The sequence below is a fragment of the Paroedura picta genome, chromosome 13, assembly GCF_049243985.1.
Source record: "Paroedura picta isolate Pp20150507F chromosome 13, Ppicta_v3.0, whole genome shotgun sequence".
Classification (NCBI taxonomy): Eukaryota; Metazoa; Chordata; class Lepidosauria; order Squamata; family Gekkonidae; genus Paroedura; species Paroedura picta.
Genome location: NC_135381.1, coordinates 20,322,825 through 20,343,469, shown reverse-complemented (window position 1 = coordinate 20,343,469; position 20,645 = coordinate 20,322,825). Strand labels below are relative to the sequence as shown.

The following is a 20,645-nucleotide window of genomic DNA, read 5'->3' as shown; positions in this document are numbered from 1 at the left end:
TCCAAGTCCAGAGGGAATATACCTCTGAATACCAGATGCTGAAGACAACGGGGGAGGATGTGGCTGGTGGGCTTCCTTCAGGGGATTTCTGTGAGGAAAAATGGTGCTGGGAAAGTGCCCTGCCCTTGCAGGGAGGCATGATGAAAAGAAACAGCTAGAAGTAAAGAGGTGGAATGGCATCCTTTGGCCTGCCCGGCCAGCCCCATTCGACTTCAGCTTGACTGGGCATTGCCCTTCTTGCCACTGAGTTGCCAAACTCCATATGGAGGTTGGAGACTTCTCAGAATTCCAGCTGAGCTCCAGACTACAGAGTCCAAATCCCTGTCAAGGGATTGTCAAGGTCGGCGGAGTGCTGCCTCCCCTCCAGGCCTTCTCCCCACCCTCTTTTCTTTCAACTGGGGTTGTACTGCCATAGTGTTTGCCCCCCAAAGCTGCCCATTTCTCCAGGGAAACTGATATTTGCAGACCAGTTGCAATTGGCCCCACCTGGAGGTTGGAGCCCCACTAACTAGCTGCCTTGGCTGAGCCAGAATGCAATGCAAGTACAGAAATAGATCAGAAACAGTTTATGTCTGTGAACTATACACTTAGATGGGATATGGCTTGGGGGGCAGTCTGGCTTGGGTGAAGGAGAGTGTTACTAACTCAATATACAAAGAATTGTACTTGAAAGTGTACAATTGTAATTGTAAATTGAATTGTACTTGTATATCTTTTTCAAAAAGCTTGAATAAATGAAAACTGTCAGTTCTCTTTTCTTATGTTTTTACATCCATATTTTGTTTAATGCATTAACCAGCCAGTTTCTTTTTAGTCGTAAAAGTAAACCAGATCTGCATTATTTGTATCTCATAATTCCAAGACATCAAAAATAAGGTTTCTAATAAACCCAATTATGAGTTTGCCTTCCTTCCATTCCCCATGCAGTAGCAGCTGGCGTAATCATAAATGCAACATCGTAGACCTTAAATAGCTTGTCCAAAGAAAGAAGGATGAAGTTTTCCCCATTTTTGTGCAATGACCTTTCATCCTGGTACTAGCAAATCTGATACCCCTTATCCGTGATTTCACTCAACTTTATATTTTATGAGTCCTAGGACAGCCTGTACCCTGGTTTTCTACATGTTTTTACAACCATGTAACCCTCTCCTTGATGACCTGCACTAGCATCCACCCTGGCTCTTCACAGCACATTGGCTCTCATTTGACTAAGAACTTTATCCCTGCCAGCATCCTTAAGCTTCCTTGTGCTCATTTCCTTTCTGTAGGAAACTTCATTGTTCTCACGGGGTCCATCTTCCATCCACTTTAAAAAGAGCTGCACAGCATTGTTGATGCTCTTCTGCTTATGCCAAGAACATGCTGTTCTTATTTTTCCTTTCTTTTTCTGCTGGTTCTCTAAGGTCTGAGCTGGGTACAATTCCCTCTGCATGTCCACCCATGTGTAAATGTTCTTCTGATGCAATTATTTACTGTGGAAGAGCTGGACTCAGAAGCCTCCCAAGAGACATCGTAGCTTCTACAATCTCCCTGAACCTATCCAATAATTTTTTGCGTATTTTGGCTGCTGATGCCTTTGGCAACCTCACCTTCCTGAGTAGCCTCTGGCTGGATCACAACAATCTAACTTTCTTATACCCAGGTGCATTTAAATCCCTCTGCAACCTGAGGGCCCTGTCTCTCAGCAGGAATTCCAGGCTGACCTACCTTCATGCCAACACCTTCCAAGGTCTAGACAACCTCATCAGCTTGGACTTATCCCACTGCAACTTCTTTGAGATCCACCCGTTTGTGTTCTCCCACTTGCTCTCTCTGGAAGTACTCGACCTGACCGCCAACAACTTGCGCTATATCCCACAAGCTTTCCAAAGGTTGACCAGTCTCACGAGGCTGTCTCTGGAGAAGAACCACATTGAAGCCGTTGGCAGAGACTCCTTGAAGGCCATGAGAGCTCTGGAGGACTTGAACCTCCGCAAGAATCGAATCTGGACCATCCATTATGATGCCTTTCTCCAACTAGACAAGCTCTGTGTGTTAAATTTAGGGCACAATCGTCTCTCCAATTTGCCTAACCAGCTTTTCAGTGGATTAGCTCAGCTCAAGACCATCCGCCTGGAGGCAAACAGATTCACCGAGATCAACTGCTCCTTTTACGGCTTGTGCAGCCTGAGGAAACTGTACCTGAACAACAATCGCATCATGTTCATTGCAGGTGCTGCCTTCTCACCTTTAAAGGAACTCAGCTTTCTTCATTTAAACAGAAATAACCTGACCCATGTCTCCAGCCGCCTGTTCATGGAACTACCTAAGCTGAGATACGTCTTCTTGTCCCACAACCCCTGGGAGTGCGATTGTGGGATGCTGTGGTTTGCAGCTTGGATACTGACCTACCAAGGGGTGATTGAGGGCTTGCACTGCGCCATCCCTGTGGTACACAACAGGTCCCTGCTCAGCCTCCTTGCCCAAGATGCCTTGGCCAGCTGCTCACCTCCAGAAGGGCTAATAGAGGAGGATGCCTGTGACAGGCCCCACACGGGTGGTGCTTCTCCTCCGTCTGCTGCTCTCAACAGACTGCTTTGCTTCCTGCTCACTTTGCACCTTTGTCTCTCTGCCGCTTGGTCCTTAGGTGGGCAACCAGATGCAGCCACCAGTTAATGCTTTGGCTCTTGTTGAACTGCGCTCTGCCACCTGAAAAAACGGGATGGATTGATCTTTTGAAGGAAGTTGCCCCCACCACCACCACCACCACAAATCTGCTGTTAACCAGGGGCATCCCAAGGCAATTGGTGCTGCAGGCATGCATACAAACCAGATGCTAATCTCATTGTTTTAACTGGCGAGGACGGGGGGGGGGGGGAGGCATGCTTGCTTAAGCAGGTCAGACGTTCAAGAGACTGATTTAGAGACTAAGCTAAGGGCCTTCCAAAAGGCAGCACTTGAATGTGGATGTTTGCAACCTGTCTGGCTCCTGTGAAGCGCCACTCTGATTTCCTGGAAGGCTAAAAGTATCCAGGTGAGTGGCAAGGGGCAACGACCACCTCTCCCTCAAGGCCTGCAAAATATGCCGCTGTATGCTTTCTTGAGGTGCCTTCTGAGGAATAAACTACAACCATCTGATGTGTAACTTAATTATTTTAAGTAGCTTTGGAGAGTGGGGCCTGGATTGGAACCACAGCAGCAAGAGATTAAATCTTCTGAGAAAAAATCCCACACCCCAACTATTTTTACACATAGAAAAGAAAGGTACATTTGCCTTTTTCCTATCAGGTTTAATAGCTGCTTGGAAGGATTTCTCTTGAGAAAGTCCAAATGCTAACTACTACCCTGCTGCCCCAGTAATGTGGCCCCAATCTGATTTGGCCTGACGTGCTTCTTCACCTAAAGAGTAATTAACTCATGGAGTTCAGTGCTGCAGGAATTGGTGGTGGCTATAAACACAGACAAATTCAAGAGGGGATAAGACATGTATACGGGGCAGAGGCTGATCAATGAGCCACAATGTAGAGATGGAACTCTATGTCTGGGGCAGTGGTGCTCTGTATTCTTGGGTTCTTGGGGGGAGGCAACACTGGGAGAGCTTCTGGCTTTCTGGCCCCACTGGTGGACTTCCTAATGGCATGGGTTTTGGACACAGTATGTCTCAGAGTGTTGGACTGGATGCCTGATCCAGCATGGCTTCTCTTGTGTTCTTATGGTCCCTCTCCCAGTTTAAATGATACACAGGGAGATGCTAAAATCACATGGATCTGATTTCATGTTCCCTAAATCAGGGGTAGTCAACCTGTGGTCCTCCAGATGTTCATGGATTACAATTCCCATGAGCCCCTGCCAGCAAACGCTGGCAGGGGCTCATGGGAATGGTAGCCCATGAACATCTGGAGGACCACAGGTTGACTACCCCTGCCCTAAAATATAGTGGCCCTCATCAGGAAGTGGTAGAACTGCACACTTTCTCTGCACAGGGTTCCAGGTTCAATCCCAAAAATCACCATTCAGAGAGGATAGCAGGGGGCAGGACTGCAAAAAACAAACTTAGTTTGTCCCCCAAACAAAAAATTTCCAGGAATCTGGATTCTGCTTTGCACAGAATATTATCTCTTGGGATACAAGCAGCCTAAGTGTGGAAGGTACTGGCTGCTGGGTATCTTTTAGTGGAAATCCGTGCGGTAGGGGAGTCTTGGCTTATACTAAACTAATGGGTTTAAGAACAGAACTTTTTTGTGTGACAAGACTTTGAGAGAAATGAAGATTCAGCATGCCATCAAGCAGGGCTACCACCTGGATGGAAACACAAGCCTCTTGTTCAAATTTGAACAGTAGAAGGGGCTAAACTACCCATTATGCCCATTGCAACAGCCATACTGACGGTAAGTGCTCCACTTTTCCCCATCTGTGCCATTTTCTGGATTATATATTCCCAAAATACCTTTTGCCTACCTATATTTCAGGATTTGTAAAGCCAAGAGATCAAAAGCAAATCTCCAGGTGTAATGTGCTATTTTGTTGTTTATATGATATTCTATGGGCAGTTCCAAGGCTCCTAGAAAGCTGCTGGCTGGCTTCCAGTTTTCTGAAGCAGAATTCCTGCTGTGACTCAGTGCTACCCCTCTACTAGTCAGAGCTCCTATTTCTGAACTGATCTCTGGGTTCTTTCCTTGTTTTGCAGCTGCCCTCCCTGTGAAAGGTCCACCAATAGCATCAAAGCTGACTGTCAGCTTTGCCAGGAACCTCCTAAGACCCCAGTGGGTTCCTGTTCCGCTATGCAATTATCTTGCTTACTTGATGATAATGTCATATAAAAATTATGATGAATGATGATCCTGGTTAAGTCCCCACCCCCTGCAGTGCAGCTTTCCCCCAAGTAGAGAGAAAGATTTCACTGGGGAATGTGACCTTCTGCTCTACAGGCTTAGTTGCCAAGCTGCCTTGGAGCCCATGCATTCCCTCTTGACAGCCCTCAAGACATGACCTGTTGCTTTGGAATTGCCAACAAGCTACAATAAAAACATATTCTCTGACTTGCTTGAATATCCCAAGGGCCATTTCGCACAGAGCTCAAAGTTGCTATTTGGTTGCCGTTTGTGAAAGCGCTACTTCAAGTAGCGAAATGTAACTAGCCGTGCCCGTAACGCACAGCTGCGGTTTTTGCGGAATTTGGCACTTTCACTTCTCGCCACTTTCGTAACCCACAGGCTTCCGGTTCTCCGTCTTATCGCTACAAAGGAGGTCCCTTTTTAGCGCTTCTGGCCTCCCGTGCCCGTCAATCAAACTGCAGGCACACCTTTGACCTCGACCCTGAAGCCGAACTTGTCGGGGTTCCCTTTTTTTTTAAAAAACCCAGGAAACCCCGTAGCAACGCGTTATCGTCCAATCATTGGCGCCCTTGGAACGTGTTTTCTATTGTTTTCTAGGAACCAGATGCATTGACATGTTTGATTGGTTAATCCCCGCCCACAGTACACGCCCACAGGTTACCTGCTTATATGCACCTGGGCAGACACGCGGTCGGCCTCACTCTTTTGTTTGCGTAGCCTACTGCCCGCAGCACAGGTCAACGTTGCAATGGAGAGGCTTATTTTTCAATTGCTGGCTTACATGCTCGCGGTGGTCCAGCGCATGAATATCGCCTTGTCGCGTCGGACGTCTGCTATCGCGGAGTACCGAGAACGGGTGGCCGGAACGCTGACCAGCAGCAGAAGACGTTCTGTAAGGGTAACCATGGCGGCCAAGAAACGCTGGCAAGCTCTGGCAGAGGTCCGGTTCCCCAGACAGTTCTGGGTGGACGAACGATCCTCTGACTGGTGGGAGAATTTTGTGTGGACTCGCTGGGATGATGACCACTGGATTGCCAACTTCAGGATGTCGAGGGGGACATTTTTTGAACTCGTGGAGGCTCTACGTGGACGCATGGAGAGGCAAGTCACTGGCATGCGGCGCCCCGTTCCAGTTGAAAAAAGGGTGGCTGCCGCATTGTGGTACTTGGCCACCCCTCAGTACTTCCGGACAGTAGCCCAGCAATTCGGACTCGGAGTCACTACGGTTGGCGATATCCTTAAGGAGTTCTGCCTCGCCATGGAGGCGGAATTGTTCAGCAAAGTCGTGTGCCTCGGAGACCGGCTTGGAGCGGTGAGTGTCATTCTATCCCCTTTGCCCTTTAAATTTTTTTTCTTGTTTGACAGGTCAGCAACGAAGACGCGATACACCCCACGCTGACATGCCATGGCTTATATTCTTTTCTTTCCCTTATTCCAGAGTATGGACGGGTTTGCCAGGCTTGGATTCCCGCATTGTTTTGCGGCCGTCGATGGAAGCCACATCCCTATCCGTGCCCCCGGGGGAAGCATAAAAGAGTACGGGAACAGGAAGGACTTTTGCTCTGTTCTCCTGCAAGGAACAGTGGACTTCTCCGGCCGGTTTATCGATGCCGAGGTGGGGTGGAGTGGCAGGAGGCATGATGCCCTTGTTTTCAGGGAATCCAACCTCAGGAAAGCCATGGACGAAGGGGTCTTTGTTCCAGGAAACCCCACCGCCACCATTGAGGGCGTGCGTGTGCCGCCGTTGGTGCTCGGGGACGGAGCCTACCCAATACGACGCTGGCTCATGACTCCCTACAAGCGGCCAAGGACAGACGTGCATAGCCACTACAACCTCACTCACTCCCGGGCAAGGAATGTAGTGGAGCGTGCCTTTGGACGTTTGAAGTCCCGGTTCCGTTGCCTGATGTCCCGACTACACGTGCATATAGACAATGTGACTCCGCTGATCATCGCGTGTGTCATTTTGCACAACATATGCGAGGACAAGGGACATAACATCCCCTTCCCTGTGGATGAACCTGATCCTGTTGTCCTTGAGGACACACAAGACATCCCTGAAGCAAGGAGAAGAAGAATCTATGCAGAGGGGTGCAAGGTTCGGGACGCCATAGCCACCCACATCTACAGAAACAGGAGGCGTGTTTAATTGTTTTTCCCACTCTCTTGTTGGTGAATAAAGTTTTGTGTTATTTGTTTAACCTTGTCTTGTGCGGTTTGTGTACTTTGCCAGCAAAAAAACGGGGATTCTCTGGTCCAAAAGCACTTTGACAGCCCTAAATGCTAACTCCCAACTGAAATTGACAAACACAATACGGAAGCGCTGAATGGGGAAAGTTCGGGGAGGCGGGTAGCCAGGAAGTATTGGCGACCCCTGTCAAACCGGAGGATCAATCCACTCATGTTCCAAGGAATAATTTTATTGGTGGGCAGCTTTGATACATTTAAAAAACGGGGTGGTCGATCGGAGCAACGCACGTTCGTTCCCTAACCGTCATTCCGAAGATGCCGAAGCCACGGAAGGGCTCCTTCTGGCAGCGCGCCGAGGCTGAGGCACTTCTGGAGCTTGTGCTACAATCAAAAAGTGTTGGCCGCCTAATGGCCAGCACCCATTGCCACACCAAGGGTGCCTACCTGGTGTTGGCTTCAAAGCTGAGGGAGAGGGGCTACGTCCGGACCTGGGAGCAGGTCCGGACAAAATTCAAGCGCCTTAAGCTGGACTTCCTAAACAGTCTGGAACAGTGGGGGGGGATCCCGCAGCCAAGTGGGAGGACGGTCTTCCACGACCAGATGGTTAAAATATGGGAGAAGGCTGGGAAGCCCCCCCTGGACATGAGGAGGCATATGGGTGAGTGCTGCCCTCGTTGTGTTTTGCCCTTAAACATGCATGGAATGACTAGCTGCCTCTTTCCCCTACTGTCCCCAATGAAATTCGAGAAAGTATTTAGATGCTGTCAACCCCCTCAGACTTAGCCAGCCAGTACTGTAGAACCACTTTGGTTATGCGCTTAGACTCTAACTGTGGTGTGTCTACCTGCTGTGTTTCATCTCTGTTTTGTGTGCCTTTAATTATGATTTGTCTTTTTCTTTGCCCAGCCACACAATCACCATCCAAGCTGGCAACAGCACCTGAGCGTGAGGAGGGGGAGGAAGAGGGACCTTCCACCTCGGGACAGGCTGCAGGTGAGAGTTTTATGCCTGTGCGGGAGACCCATGTGTGTGTACCCCCATGGAGCCATATGGGAGCCTGCTGTGATGCTCCCATTTGAAGTGTTATTAAATTCTTTGTTTGATTTCTATAGCTGAAACTGTGGAGGCAAGGCTGCGTGCCATGGAGGCCAGAGTTACTTCCCTGGAGGCTCAAGTGGCAGAGCTGAAAGGGGAGATTGAGCAGCACAGGCAACAGAGGGAGGCGGAAGAACGTAGGTTATGTTCCCCACTGCCCAACTCATCTCACACTGTGGCTAAGGCCACTTAAAAGTGTATGCATGTAAACTAAAGAAATTTGAAAATATGTGTGGTACTAATGTGTACTTTTTCTCCCTCCCCACAGTTAAGAAGAAGGAGGACGAAGAGCTCTTCCGGCGCAAAGTTAGGGGGACCGTGGGACGGCTGTGCAGGAGAGTTAGGGCGATGGAAGGGGCTGGGGAGGGGAGCGGTGGGAACTGAGTTTTGTTTCCTGTTTGTGTTTTGGGGTAGGGGTTGGGGGGGGGGCTCCAAGTTTCATTCCCTAATGTTTTTCCCCTGTTAAATGTATACCTTTGTTAAAAAAAATAGGTTTTCCAGGGGGGTGGGGGGTGGTGGTGCTGGTGGGGCTCCAAGTTTCATTCCCTAATGTTTTTCCCCTGTTAAAATGTTGTTTAAAATAAAATGTTATTGCAAATTTTATAACAAGACTCCAGTGTGACTTCTTAAACTCGCACATATTTAACCCCACACCACACTCCTAAAACTCCTTGAACTAACACCCCTCCAACCTCCAACCCACACAGCAGTACCACAATATACACAATCACTAGAGAGGCCGCTTTCAGCCTTGCAGATTCTACAGTAGGGTACACAGAGACAGAGTCAAAAATATAAACTTTATTCAACAAACAACAAAACACAGATAACATGAAATAGAAAAAGTGGGCAAAACTAGGAGGGGGAGTACTTGTCTGCTGGTTTAATTTTTCTCTTTCCGAGAATAGTCCTCCTTCTTGTTTGGGTGGAGGCATTCTGAGAGGGAGTTGGTGGGGTGGGTGCTGGAAGTGGTGGTGTTGGTGTGGGTGGTGGTGGGGGGGCGATTTGTGGAGGGTAGGCCCTTTCCATGACCGCTACTGCCCTCTCCATGAGTCTCCTTATCAGTCGCACCTCCTCCACGCCTTCGCGTAGGATTTGGTTTGTCTCTCTAAGGACTGCCCTCAATTTTCTCCCCTCCTGGGCAATGAGTGTGAGCATGGCTTGGTCAGCGGCCGCGGCACGCCGTGACTCCTCATAGCAGTGCTCAAGGAGCCTCTCTCCCACGCTTGTCAAGACTGAGACGCGCCTCAGCCTGCCGCGTTCCCTCGTAAGCCTCTCCTCTGCTGGGAGCGCACCTCTAGGTGGTGGGCTGCCTGGAGGCAGGGGTGGTTCCTCCTCCTCATCTGAAAGAACCTCTGTTGGCAAAAAATGAGAAACAAAACTGTTAGTAACATCAAAAAAGTCAAAAAACACCATGGTGGACATGGTGTCCTTTTTTGTCCCCGTGTTTTCCTGCCAAGAATTTAAACAATCCCCGGTGAGCACATGGCCATTGTTTGTTTGCCCATGTTGTGCTTTTACTTTTGCCTACTTTCACAGCAGGACTCTCAACAATTAAAAGGGAGCACATGGTTAGTGCCTAGCGACATTGTCCTGCAGCTATGGCTCGAAAGGAACAGGTCATGCACGCTCACCATCTTGAATCTGTATCCGCCTGCGCCGGGCAGGAGGTCCAAGCACCCCAGGCTGTTCCTCCTCCTGTGTTCCGGGTATGAAATCTGCAAAAAAAGGAAAAAAAAAAGATCTAGGACCAAAGGGTGGCAAAGCCAGCTTCAAAGCCTACACCAGCAACGCAGAGGGACTCTCTTCTTTCTCTTAGCAGTGCTGCTGCCCTGCACAAACAGAAAAGCACAAAGCAGTTAAAACAGCCCCCCCCCCTATTTTTACTAATACTTACCAATGTTAGTTGATGCCCCCGAATCACTATCCACGTCAGGTGCTGCTGGAGACTCTAGGGGCCCCGTCCCTGGCAACTGTGTCTCTGTGGACAAGAGCAGAAAATAGTGAAAAATGAGCAAGCATACACCATGAACCACAAAGCAAGCTCCCAAAGTAGTGAGCCAAAGTACTGCAGAAGGCCTATGGGCGAGGCATGCAGCAAATATTTTGGGGCTGTGGGTTAAACATGACCGTTTAAAATACTAACCACATCAAGCACTCCACAGCCAACCATCTTATTAAATCTTTTAAAAATTAAAATTAAATTATAACATTAAAACCGTTTCAAATAGTAACCACAGCAAGCACTCCACAGCCTACCTTCTTTTAAAATCTTTTAAAAATTAAATTATAAAATTATAAAATTAAAACCGTTTCAAATAGTAACCACAGCAAGCACTCCACAGCCTACCATCTTATGCGTTGCAACGAACACACGAGAAAACGATGCCCAAACGTCAGAACACACATTTGCTCAAAAGGAAATATAAAATAAAAAGAAAATCACTTACCGGAGGCAAGGGGCGTTTGCTCAGGAGCCTCCTCTGGCTCCCCAGGAGCGATGGCGATCAGGTCCAGCGTTACCGATTCCGCGGCTCGTTGCTGGACGGGGGGTGGAGGGCGAAAGCTGGACGAGGTTCCCTCGCCGGGATCCTCCTCAGCGGGTGGTTCCTCGACCGGGGCAGCCGGCTTCCGAACCACCTTAAGGCTCCGGCCGACGCGCTTCGGCCTGCCGGATCCTTCCCCGTCCCCGTACAGCTGGCGCTGCTCCTCGAAGTAGGGGCAGGTAACCTTTTCGTTGCCGGAACCCTTATTATGGTTCACGGCACGCATGTACTCTGCCCTCATTGTCTTGGTCTTCGACCGGCATTCAAGGCCGGTCCTGTTGTGGCCCAGGGCGCGCATCTTAATAGCCACTTGTTCAAAAACCTCCCTATTCCTGTGGGAGGACTGGAACGCGTCCTGGATTTTCTCCTCCGAGAAAATCCCGATCAGGTCCCTGATCTCCGCGTCCCTCCAAGTAGGGCCACGGCCGGTTGCAGGGACGGACGAGGCTTGAGAAGACGATTCCATGTTGCTTTCGCTAGTAGCTGAGCAAAATGGTGGTGGGAGGTGCAGGGTGCAACGGATCATATACCTTCCCGCACACAAAGACAAAGGGACTAGCCGGCTCCTGATTGGTGGAGGGCAGCAGGGGACACGCACATTGGCCACATCAGGTCACATGTCACGTTCAAAACTCCTCGCGCGGGAACAGGATCTGCTCCTAATGGCCAGATTGGCGCCCTTGTTGTTTGACTTAACGCATGCGCGTATTCGTTTACACGCGAGAAGAGCAGTTTGAACATGCAGCGGGAGCCATTTTAGGAAAATGTCCGCCATTACACAAACGCATGCCGGTGTTCAACCGAGAGCAAGTGCGGCAGTACTCGGCAGTTCCCCAATAATATTCACCAGCCACAGCATAAATCAACCAAACATGACATGTTACTGGCGTACGTTCGTTGGCACGCTCAGAGGAATGTTTTTTAAAATGAACGGGGGACGGCGACTCCGCTTGCCGGAGGTCTAGCCGCCAATGGAAGGGGTTGTCCGCACCCAAGCACAAGCACGCACCGGGAACCACACAAAGACCCACTACACATAAGCCGCCCCTCATGATATCACCACGAATCATGTCTATTGAACCCCTGTAAGCTAAGCAGGAGACTGCGAGCGGCGACCGTTCGTTGGCACGCTCAGAGGAAAATTTTTTAAAATGAACGGGGGACGGCAACTCCGCTTGCCGGAGGTCTAGCCGCCAATGGAAGGGGTTGTCCGCACCCAAGCACAAGCACGCACCGGGAACCACACAAAGACCCACTACACATAAGCCGCCCCTCATGATATCACCACGAATCATGTCTATTGAACCCCTCTAAGCTAAGCAGGAGACTGCGAGCGGCGAACGTTCGTTGGCACGCTCAGAGGAAAATTTTTTAAAATGCTCCCTGTACGTTGACTCCGCTAGGACTGGCCGATGGTAGACGGGGTTTTAAGCTTTGGGCAAATTTTGGGAACGTGACGGTGTGTGCCACTGTGCTTGTGAAAAACTCTTGTGGTGTCCGGGCAGAATTTCCGAAAGTGATCGTGCTTGAAAGCCAGTCGCTGTCCCGTTGCCTCGTAGATCCCCGCTCGCTCGGAGAAAAAAAAAATGGCGAACAGTTCGCCGGAAGTTTGGAGGACAGGCTCGGGAGGAGGGACTTTGAAGAACCCGCAACAATGGTAACGCACAGGTCTTTAGCGCTAGTGTTGCAGATTGGTTGCAGGAGTGTATCGCTATCCGGAGGGTGAATCCAGTTTTCTGGATTCCCCTAGAAGCGCTACAACGAAGCGCTTTTGGCGGTTCGGTTTCAGGATTGTTGCAGATTGTTTACGACGTCGTGCGTTATGGCAAATTAGTAGCGTTTTCAATCAGCTACCATTGTGCTATTTTTAAGCCGTGGGAAATGCCCCCAAGTGTTGAGGAACAGTGCCCCCTAGTGTACCAAAAAGCATATGGCAGTGGGGTCCGCCTCTTCCCACGTTTTGTCTCATGCCTTGTATTCAACTAGCCACCTTTAGCGTTCAGCCACACTTATTATTAAAACAAGAAATGCAAACATTTGTCTGCATAATGCATGTTAGGAAGGAGTGCCCAGGCAGAAAATGGAATTCTCACAACTGCAGCTTTCCTTGTTTCCCGCATGGCAAGCCAAGACCAGCATAATCTCTAGTGTTGCAAGCAAAGCAGCCTCACCCTCCTCTTCCCCCAGCGACTGTGGGTGAGTGTAGAAAGGCAGGGTTTAGATCATTCTTTTTCCTCTTCTCTTCTGTACCTTCTCTGCTCAGCAAGGTACCCGGAATCTGCCTGCCTCTCCCCATCATTTCTGGGTGTTTGACTGTTCCTTCTGGACATCCTTCAACTGGCCTCACCTGACCCCAGAGGGAAGTTTGGGAGATTTTTCTAACTTTTATGAGCTGGCTTAAATTCTGAGTGGCCTCCTTTTATAAACTCCGTGGATTGTATTTTGAATCTACAGAGGAGGAGCGTTTCCTAAGGACTCTCAGCAATTAAGGCTACATTTTTCTTGGGGAGGAAAGACAATAATTTTAGGAAAAGTTGAAGGCAGCAGGAAAAGAGGAACACCAACGTGCACTGGATTGGTTCAACAAAGTAAGCCATGGCTCTTGGTTTGAAAGACCTGAGCAAGGCTGCTGAAAAGTTGTTTCGGAGGTCATTAATTATAGTCATCCTAAACTGGAAGCAACATATATTTCGTATTAAGCAGTCCTCCTACATCTCTACTTTTCCTCCAGAACATAAGGTGCTCTGCTGGAGCAATACAAGGTCCATCAAGTCTAACATTTGCAAGAGTACAAGTTCTGGGTAATACACCAAAATGGGTTGTTTACAGTGGGTTCTAACCTTCTTCTTGGTCTGTTATAAACCTTATTATGGTGATGATCTCTTTTTGGGATATTGCATGGCTATTTAGCAATGGATTTCTTTCTCCTTGGACATTATTCTGAGTACCATTTTGCACCTCCTACAGCTGAATCCCAAAGAAAGTCTAACCTTTCAGAGGATTATATGAATCTTGTACAACCTGTCCCCTCGCCCCCAAAGCTAAAAAATGGTGGCTTGGTCTAGAGACCCCCCCCCCCCGCTGCCAATTAGACCAAACTACAGTTTAAACCAGACTTGAACTAGGGCAGCCTGATGCAAAGATGGTGGTTGACAGAAATCAAACTGGCCTTATTAAAACAATTTTATTTCATCTATTCCTTTGCCATCATATTACATTGCTTGGAAGATCCAGGGAGAGCAATAGGATCTGAAGGATAGTTAACAGCTTGCCGAAGTGCACTTGCTCCTATGGATAAAATGCTTTTTTTTTTCTCTTTGGTGACAACATTTCCTTTTTTTATATAAAAAAATACTTTCTTAGTCTCTGCAGATTCTGCTCTTCAAGATACTGGCTTGTGGAGCTGGCCTGGTCCCATCCATCAAATGCTGCTCACATGGTTTCACATCCTTCTAACAGAAATTTAAATAATTAAACCCCCACCCACCACCCCCCAAAAGTTAACAAGGGGTATTCCGTGCAGATCCTGGAAAAGGAGGGGGGGGGAATTGTCTCGACAAACAACAGACCCAAGCTACGGTACAAAAACAGAATTGCAATTCTCTGGATTTAATCAAGCCATTGGCAATGCAGTAGCCTTGGAAGGTGATACTTCTCACGCAAAGAACATTTTTATAAAAAGGACATAGCAAAAATAAACTGGCTATGCTTATGTCTGTAAAGTAATCAAAAATATTGTTAAGCTGTACAGAAGGAAAGAGCAGCACCATGAATGAAGAATACTGCAGGAAGACTGATCTTTGAAAGTATTCCCTTCCCTCCCTCCCCCCCCCCCCGACACACACACACACACAATGCACCTGTGAAGATCTGTAGCCATTGCCAGATCTGTGCATATGCTGAGTCACTGCAGGAGTGCAGGCTTCCTGAGATCAAAGCTTTACTTTTTTACTTTTCTATTCCTTGTGGCTCTGCAGGTAGTTTGGAAGTGAGTGGGTGAGGTCCACTGGAAATTTCAGAAGCCCAAGAGGAGCTATGATCAGATTTCCCGTTTCTGTAATTGTACTGCATGTAGGTGTGCGTGTGTGCGAGGGAGAGGGAGGGAGGGGGAGCTTCAAGGCTTGCATAGCTCCCCAGGACTAATTTTAAGCAAACTAGTTAAAACTGCGGAATAAGTTATGCAAAATGGAAGTTGTGCAATGGCCCAATTTGAATCCAGCATGCAGGCCACAGAGTTCTAATTTTTGCAGCGCAGAGCATGGCTTACACACAGCCCCAACGATGGCCTTTGCACCAACCGAGTGGCAGCAAATGTAATGAAAATGCAATCCCCGTTGCGTACTTCGACCATGAGATTTTGTTTTAATTGGTAAGAGCAAAAGCGGGAGATATGTCATCCTGAAGAGCAGAGCCAGACACCTCCAGCAGCCCCCCCCCCCCTCCGAGAACTGAGCATCAAAGGGGAGAAAGCTTTGGTCACCATTCTGGCAGGTTGCTCCAGGAAGCTGTTCTGTCTGGAATGCATTTTGCTGGGCACCTGAGGAGACAAACCCAGCAGGGCAGCCTCAAGGCCCCTCGGAACTCTGTGGAAAGAGAGACTCTGTGGGTTAACCCTCCCCTTCCCCAGGAGTTCCCACAGCATCCCTCCCTTGCAAAGCAGAACTCTCAGAGTCTTCTTCTTAAAATCAAACAAACAAAATAAACAACCACTTGGACAGCTCTTTGGGGCCGACAGCACTTCAGGCTGAGAAATGGCTGATCTTGCAAGACACGAGCCAAGGGGGAGGTGGGAGGCTTGGGCGCTTTGGTGCAGAGCCTGGCTTTAAACTTTCTTCATTCCTCGGCCCATCAAGCAGGCAAACACCGTCATCACCATCTTGGGCTTCACTTCCACAAGGTCTTCGGGCAGAGCATAGACTCTGGCGCCAATTCTCCTAGCCATTGACACGGCATACCTAAGGAGGAGAGCCATCACGACAATTATTAATATATTTATAACCTGCTTTTGTGCCCAACACAGTCCCAAACCGCATGGACGTTCATCTCCTCCTATATTTCACCCCCACAACAACCAGCATACAAAGTAGATTGGGATGAAAGAGCATGACTGGCCCAAGGTCACCCAACGGACTTCGGTGGCAGAGTGGGAGGTTTGAACCTAAGTCTGACATTGACCACTACGCCATGCCAGCTCTTTTGGCACTTTTAAATGCAGCCAGCGGGTGACCTTGGGCTTGCCACAGCACTGATAAAGCTGTCCTGACCGAGCAGTAATATCAGGGCTCTCTCAGCCTCACCTCCCTCACAGGGTGTCTGTGGTGGGGAGAGGAAAGGGAAGGTGACTGTAAGCCACTTTTAGACTCCTTTGGGTAGAGAAAAGTGGAATATAAGAACCAACTCTTCTTCAAATGAGGTCTAGGGTGTGTGGTCTTGGGAGGGAGGGGTAAAATAAATTTACTTACTGCATTTGTAGGCTGCCCCTCTCTTACAACAGTCTCAGGGTAGCTATATATATATATATAGCTACCCTGAGACTGTTGTAAGAGAGGGGAATTATATATATGTGTGTATATATAGGTAAAGGTAAAGGTAAAGGTATCCCCTGTGCAAGCACCGAGTCATGGCAGACTCAATACGGGGTGGTTATATATATATATATATATATAAAATAGTAAACCCATTAATAACTAAAATGTAAATTCTATTAAAAAGAAGAAGATGCTCTCATTATCCCACTAAACATAGTGAACCAAACTGAATTTAGGGGCTGGAAAATCCGGGCTCCAGTTACGGCCTGAATATTCAGACTTGGGCAAATACATACATACGTAATAATTCTTGCCAAGGATCCATCATGCACTCTAAACAATGATGGGCTACAGCTACTCTAAATGGATGATCTTGCGCCACAAAATCTCCCTCTGCTACCCAGTATGGTCTCCATTTTCAAAGCAGCAACAAGGAAAGAGAATGTAGAGCAGCAGTCGGACGAGGATCAAAGAGATACGGGTTATAATCCCTGCTCTGTGTGAAGCTCCCTGCACAGCCTCAGGCCAGTCAGTGCCTCTTAGCCTAGCTCAGATCACAGGATGGCGGCTGTGAGGATTCTGCAATGAAAGGTACTCCGATGCATCCCTCCCTGAATTCCTTGAATGGAGGGAAGGATAAAAATGTACTAAATAACTAAATAGGATACCAGAATTCCAAGCATGGCCCCAAATGGGCAGAACTCTTAGAAACAGGAGGCCCAACCATCAATACAAGCTGGAGTGGCTTACTTGGCATTACTGTGTTTGTCATCCTCCGATAGATCTCCCGTCTTTACAAGGTCATAATTGATACAACCAGGTTGGATAGCATCAATTAAATCCACAACTGCCAAGCTACTGCTGATTGACTTGTCCTGCAAGAAAACAAAAGGAGGCATTTCAACATATTACGGGAAGAATAGCAGGGGAATTGAATCTGTACCAAAAACAGAGATGTTATGCAGCAACTGCATTTGAAAGTATAGCTCTAGAAAGAAGGGCAGGTGTTGCATCTGGAAAGAACTAATGGCTGCTGGGACCTTGTCCCCCCCGAGGGGCCAAACTGTGTGTAGACTTTACCACTTTGGACAGCAGGTGGAGATGCACATGATTAAAGCCTCTGTCATACCAAATAAATAAATAAATCCCTTTCCATAGAAGACTAGCATTTGATAGAAAGGTATTATTCTCCCCTTCTCTTTGACAAGCTAGTGCCCTATGTGCAGGGAGTGGGGGAGGGGAGGAGGATTTAGGTGCATAAAAAGCTGCCATCTCCCACCTGCAGAGATGCAGGCCAGAACTGCTAATAGGGCATGGGGGTTGTGGAAGAAACCAGAAAGCTGTTTATTACAGAAGCATCCGTGCAAAGATCCACAGCATGAAATAGCTGGTGTCTTTCCTATATGCATACGGTTGTGTAACAGGAGGCTTCTGGTGGTCACCTCTAGCCAAGTGTTCATCAGTATGTTTTCAGACCTATTTGTACAGGCATGGAGACCCATTCTCCCTTCCTCCTTGGCTGGTAGGAAAAGGAGGGAAATTATGCATGCAGAGACATGATCCCCTACCTTAAAGCTCTGAATAGAACTTGACTTCTCTGCATCTCTCAAGGTCCTGTTCACCCAGCTGACTATGATGTCATCGTTAGCTTTCTGACCATCACCAAGATCTTCAAGGACATTCAGGGTATACCTGGGCAAGGAAGTGAGACTTTGTTTACTTGTGGTTCAAAGACAGGCAAGAGCTGTTGAAGAAAGCTACCTTGGAGTTCGGAACTTAGCACTAGGGAGGTGGGTTGAGGAGCAAAGAAACAAAAGCAAAGATTTTGAAATCCTAACACCTGCTACCTGAGATCCTTTAATAGGAGATGCTGGGGACCGAATCTTGGGCCTTTTGCATGCAAAATGTAGCTGTGCCCTCGGGCAACCCCCTCTCCCCATGCTTGTGGGTCAGTGGAGGTGGGGAATGAGAATACGGATTTTTTTTTTCTCCTGGTAAGTTCAGGTTCTCTTCTTGTTGGTGAGGTTATCTGGGTTGGTATTGCTGCTGCTACTACGCCAAAGTAGGCCAAAACAGGTATGACCTATGTCTGGTGGGGTTTTTGGATAGCATTCATAACTATTGGGGCTTTAGACATATCAGTTCTGGATACATACATACATACATACTTCGGGATCAGGCTAATCAAACAGCCAGCTTAACAAATGTAAACCACTCGTCTACCCACAATTGTCTTTGGAAGCAGGGACAAACTCCGCTGCCCCCCAGTGCTCAGGAGGACCTGTTTGCGATTACCCGTCTTACAATAATACCTTCTCATCAGCTGCCACACTAGAGCCAGCGTGAGTGTCGGGTTTCCGTCATTGAGATCCTGCCCGCCAATGCCAACCAGGGAGAACTTCGCCGGGTGCTTCCCCAGGTCTACAGCATAATTACAGTTTTCCAGCTGTGAGCACAGAAAGAGGAGGTTGTGAAAAACAGAAACAAATTAGACTGCGCCATGATATTACAAAAGGTGACAACATTTAAAGACATCAAAAAGAGCAGCGGTTCTCAAGCTTCCTAATGCCGCGACCCTTTAATACAGTTCCTCATGCTGTGGTGACCCCCAACCATACAATTATGCGAGTGCTCTTTCCCAGAAATTAAACCAAAACTGAACAATGGCGTGAAGATCCATTGTTCGTGATTGTCTATAAACCTATTTTTTCCGGGGTTTGTCAGTTCAGTTCAGCCTCATATCCCACCATGCCGATCTCACTCTTTCCCGCTGCTCCAGAAAGACGAATGCTCGATCTACCCCGCAAGGCTGTTGTGTGGATGGTGCACCCCCAGCCAAGCTGCTTGCCCTGCTGCGACCCCTGTGAAAGGGTCGTTCGACCGCCAAAGGGGTCCCAACCCCCAGGCTGAGAACCACTGAAATAGAGCCAAGGCTCATAACATTACTGGAGGTCCTGCCTAGAGATTATAGAAATGCTTTGAAATAAAGTGGTCCATTCATTTTAGGAAAGGATCATGCTCTGAAGTGAATCATCCTGCTTTGGAACCACATCAGCTGGACTTCATATGGGGGGGGGACCCTCCAAATCACTTCAAACCATTACATAAAACTCCCAGGAAATGTAGAGGTGCTCCCCAGTAAAGATCTCAGCAAATCTGGCTCCAATCCATTCCCCCATGCCCAAATGGGGCACACAACAGATATGTGGGCCATAAAGGATCTTGACTGGAATTAAGAATAATGCCACTGTTCTCCATGATCTCTGTGAAACCAAACTGGAAAGGTCAGAACAGCAGTTCTTGGCTGTTTTCTGGACTGAGAGACGGTGTTCTGATCTTCTCGTGGGAAGTTTATTCATTGCTACTCAGTGGCTTGTGCAAAAGAGAAATATCTTCTGTCTGACAAAACAAAATCAGAGTCCAGTGGCACCTTTAAGACCAACAAAGATTTATTCAAGGTGTGAGCTTTCGAGTGCTTCGTCTTTCTCGACTTAGTCCGCGGAAGAGTGCTTGCACTCGAAAGCTCACGCCTTGAATAAATCTTTGTTGGTCTTAAAGGTGTCACTGGACTCTGATTTTGTTTTGTTGTGCTGCTTCAGACCACCATGGCTACCCACTTGAATCTAATGTTTGTAAATACCTAGGAAAAACTTTCCCCACTGAATCACAGGGACTTGCAAATGCCTCATGACGTTGTGGCCCTTCCCTCCCTGGAAACTCCCTCATTGGGTCTCAGTGGACCAAATGAAGCAACAACAAAAAAAAAGGATATTCTTTTTTTGCACATCCCTACCTTTAACCCTGGAATTTCTCAGAAGTTTCTCTAGAGTTTCTCAATGTCAATGAACCCAGAGTTTTTCAACTGGAACTGAAATGCCTCTTGACCAACATGCCTAATCTCCCTTTGCAGTTGGGACTGGTGGTGCATTCTTGGATGCACATGACTGACACCCAGACTCCAATGAGGTCCAAGATGCCTCTTCAGTGGCTGTCCTAAAACTTCTTCCTGGACCCTCTACATTGTATGGGGGCTCCTCAGCAGAAAATCCAGTACATAAATGCCTCCATGGAAGGCTGAAATTTGAAATGAAATCCCTACTGCATTAAAGCAACCACACAGTTTTACCTTTTTCATGTTTGCACCCAGTTTTGGATAAGGGGGCTTGTTGACTTTATTCCAATCTACGGGAACTTTGATCTTTTCGTAGAGTTGTAAGATCACCAGTGCATCCTGTAGGTCTCTAAAACGGAGAGGAGACATTAGCTCGACCCGCTTATGTGCACTGTGCCAAATCTGTTGTTTTTAAGCTCTGTGGTCAGGCTTCATTAGAACCTGGCACTTCTACAAGAACCACCCAACCCAACAAGACCTACCCATAGATGTGGTTGACGTGTGGGCTGACGCCCAGGGAGTTCATCCAGTTGCGGAATGTTCTCTCTTCTCGGGTCTCGCCTAAGGAAAGAGCATGAGA

General features: G+C 48.0%; 3 protein-coding genes across 7 annotated transcripts in view; 1 reads left to right on the top strand and 2 right to left on the bottom strand.

The window, feature by feature from the left end:
• Nucleotides 1–7,107: 7,107 nt before the first annotated feature.
• LOC143822879 (uncharacterized) lies at nucleotides 7,108–8,508 on the top strand. The gene is made up of 4 exons (XM_077308587.1): nucleotides 7,108–7,662; nucleotides 7,911–7,997; nucleotides 8,117–8,236; nucleotides 8,368–8,508. Exons 1-4 carry the CDS (start codon nucleotides 7,320–7,322, stop codon nucleotides 8,481–8,483), a joined length of 666 nt encoding a protein of 221 aa, XP_077164702.1. The 5' UTR covers nucleotides 7,108–7,319; the 3' UTR covers nucleotides 8,484–8,508.
• Nucleotides 8,509–8,885: 377 nt separating this feature from the next.
• On the bottom strand, nucleotides 8,886–13,656 carry LOC143822878 (uncharacterized). Its single transcript, XM_077308586.1, has 4 exons — nucleotides 10,550–13,656; nucleotides 9,997–10,080; nucleotides 9,734–9,817; nucleotides 8,886–9,454 (listed from the first exon to the last, which is right to left on the bottom strand). The coding sequence occupies exons 1-4, from the start codon at nucleotides 11,169–11,171 to the stop codon at nucleotides 8,955–8,957; spliced, it is 1,290 nt and encodes a 429-aa protein (XP_077164701.1). The 5' UTR covers nucleotides 11,172–13,656; the 3' UTR covers nucleotides 8,886–8,954.
• Nucleotides 13,657–13,815: 159 nt separating this feature from the next.
• Nucleotides 13,816–20,645, bottom strand: part of PLS3 (plastin 3) — a 60,933-nt gene continuing 54,103 nt past the window's right edge. For all 5 annotated transcript variants that reach the window (XM_077307570.1, XM_077307571.1, XM_077307573.1 and 2 more), the window contains exons 11-16: nucleotides 20,548–20,626; nucleotides 20,300–20,414; nucleotides 18,486–18,619; nucleotides 17,742–17,865; nucleotides 16,924–17,048; nucleotides 13,816–15,600 (exon numbers count right to left, since the gene is read on the bottom strand). In XM_077307570.1, coding sequence (XP_077163685.1) covers nucleotides 15,468–15,600; nucleotides 16,924–17,048; nucleotides 17,742–17,865; nucleotides 18,486–18,619; nucleotides 20,300–20,414; nucleotides 20,548–20,626 — 710 coding nt within the window. In that variant the 3' untranslated portion in view covers nucleotides 13,816–15,467. The remainder of the gene's footprint in view (nucleotides 15,601–16,923; nucleotides 17,049–17,741; nucleotides 17,866–18,485; nucleotides 18,620–20,299; nucleotides 20,415–20,547; nucleotides 20,627–20,645) is intronic.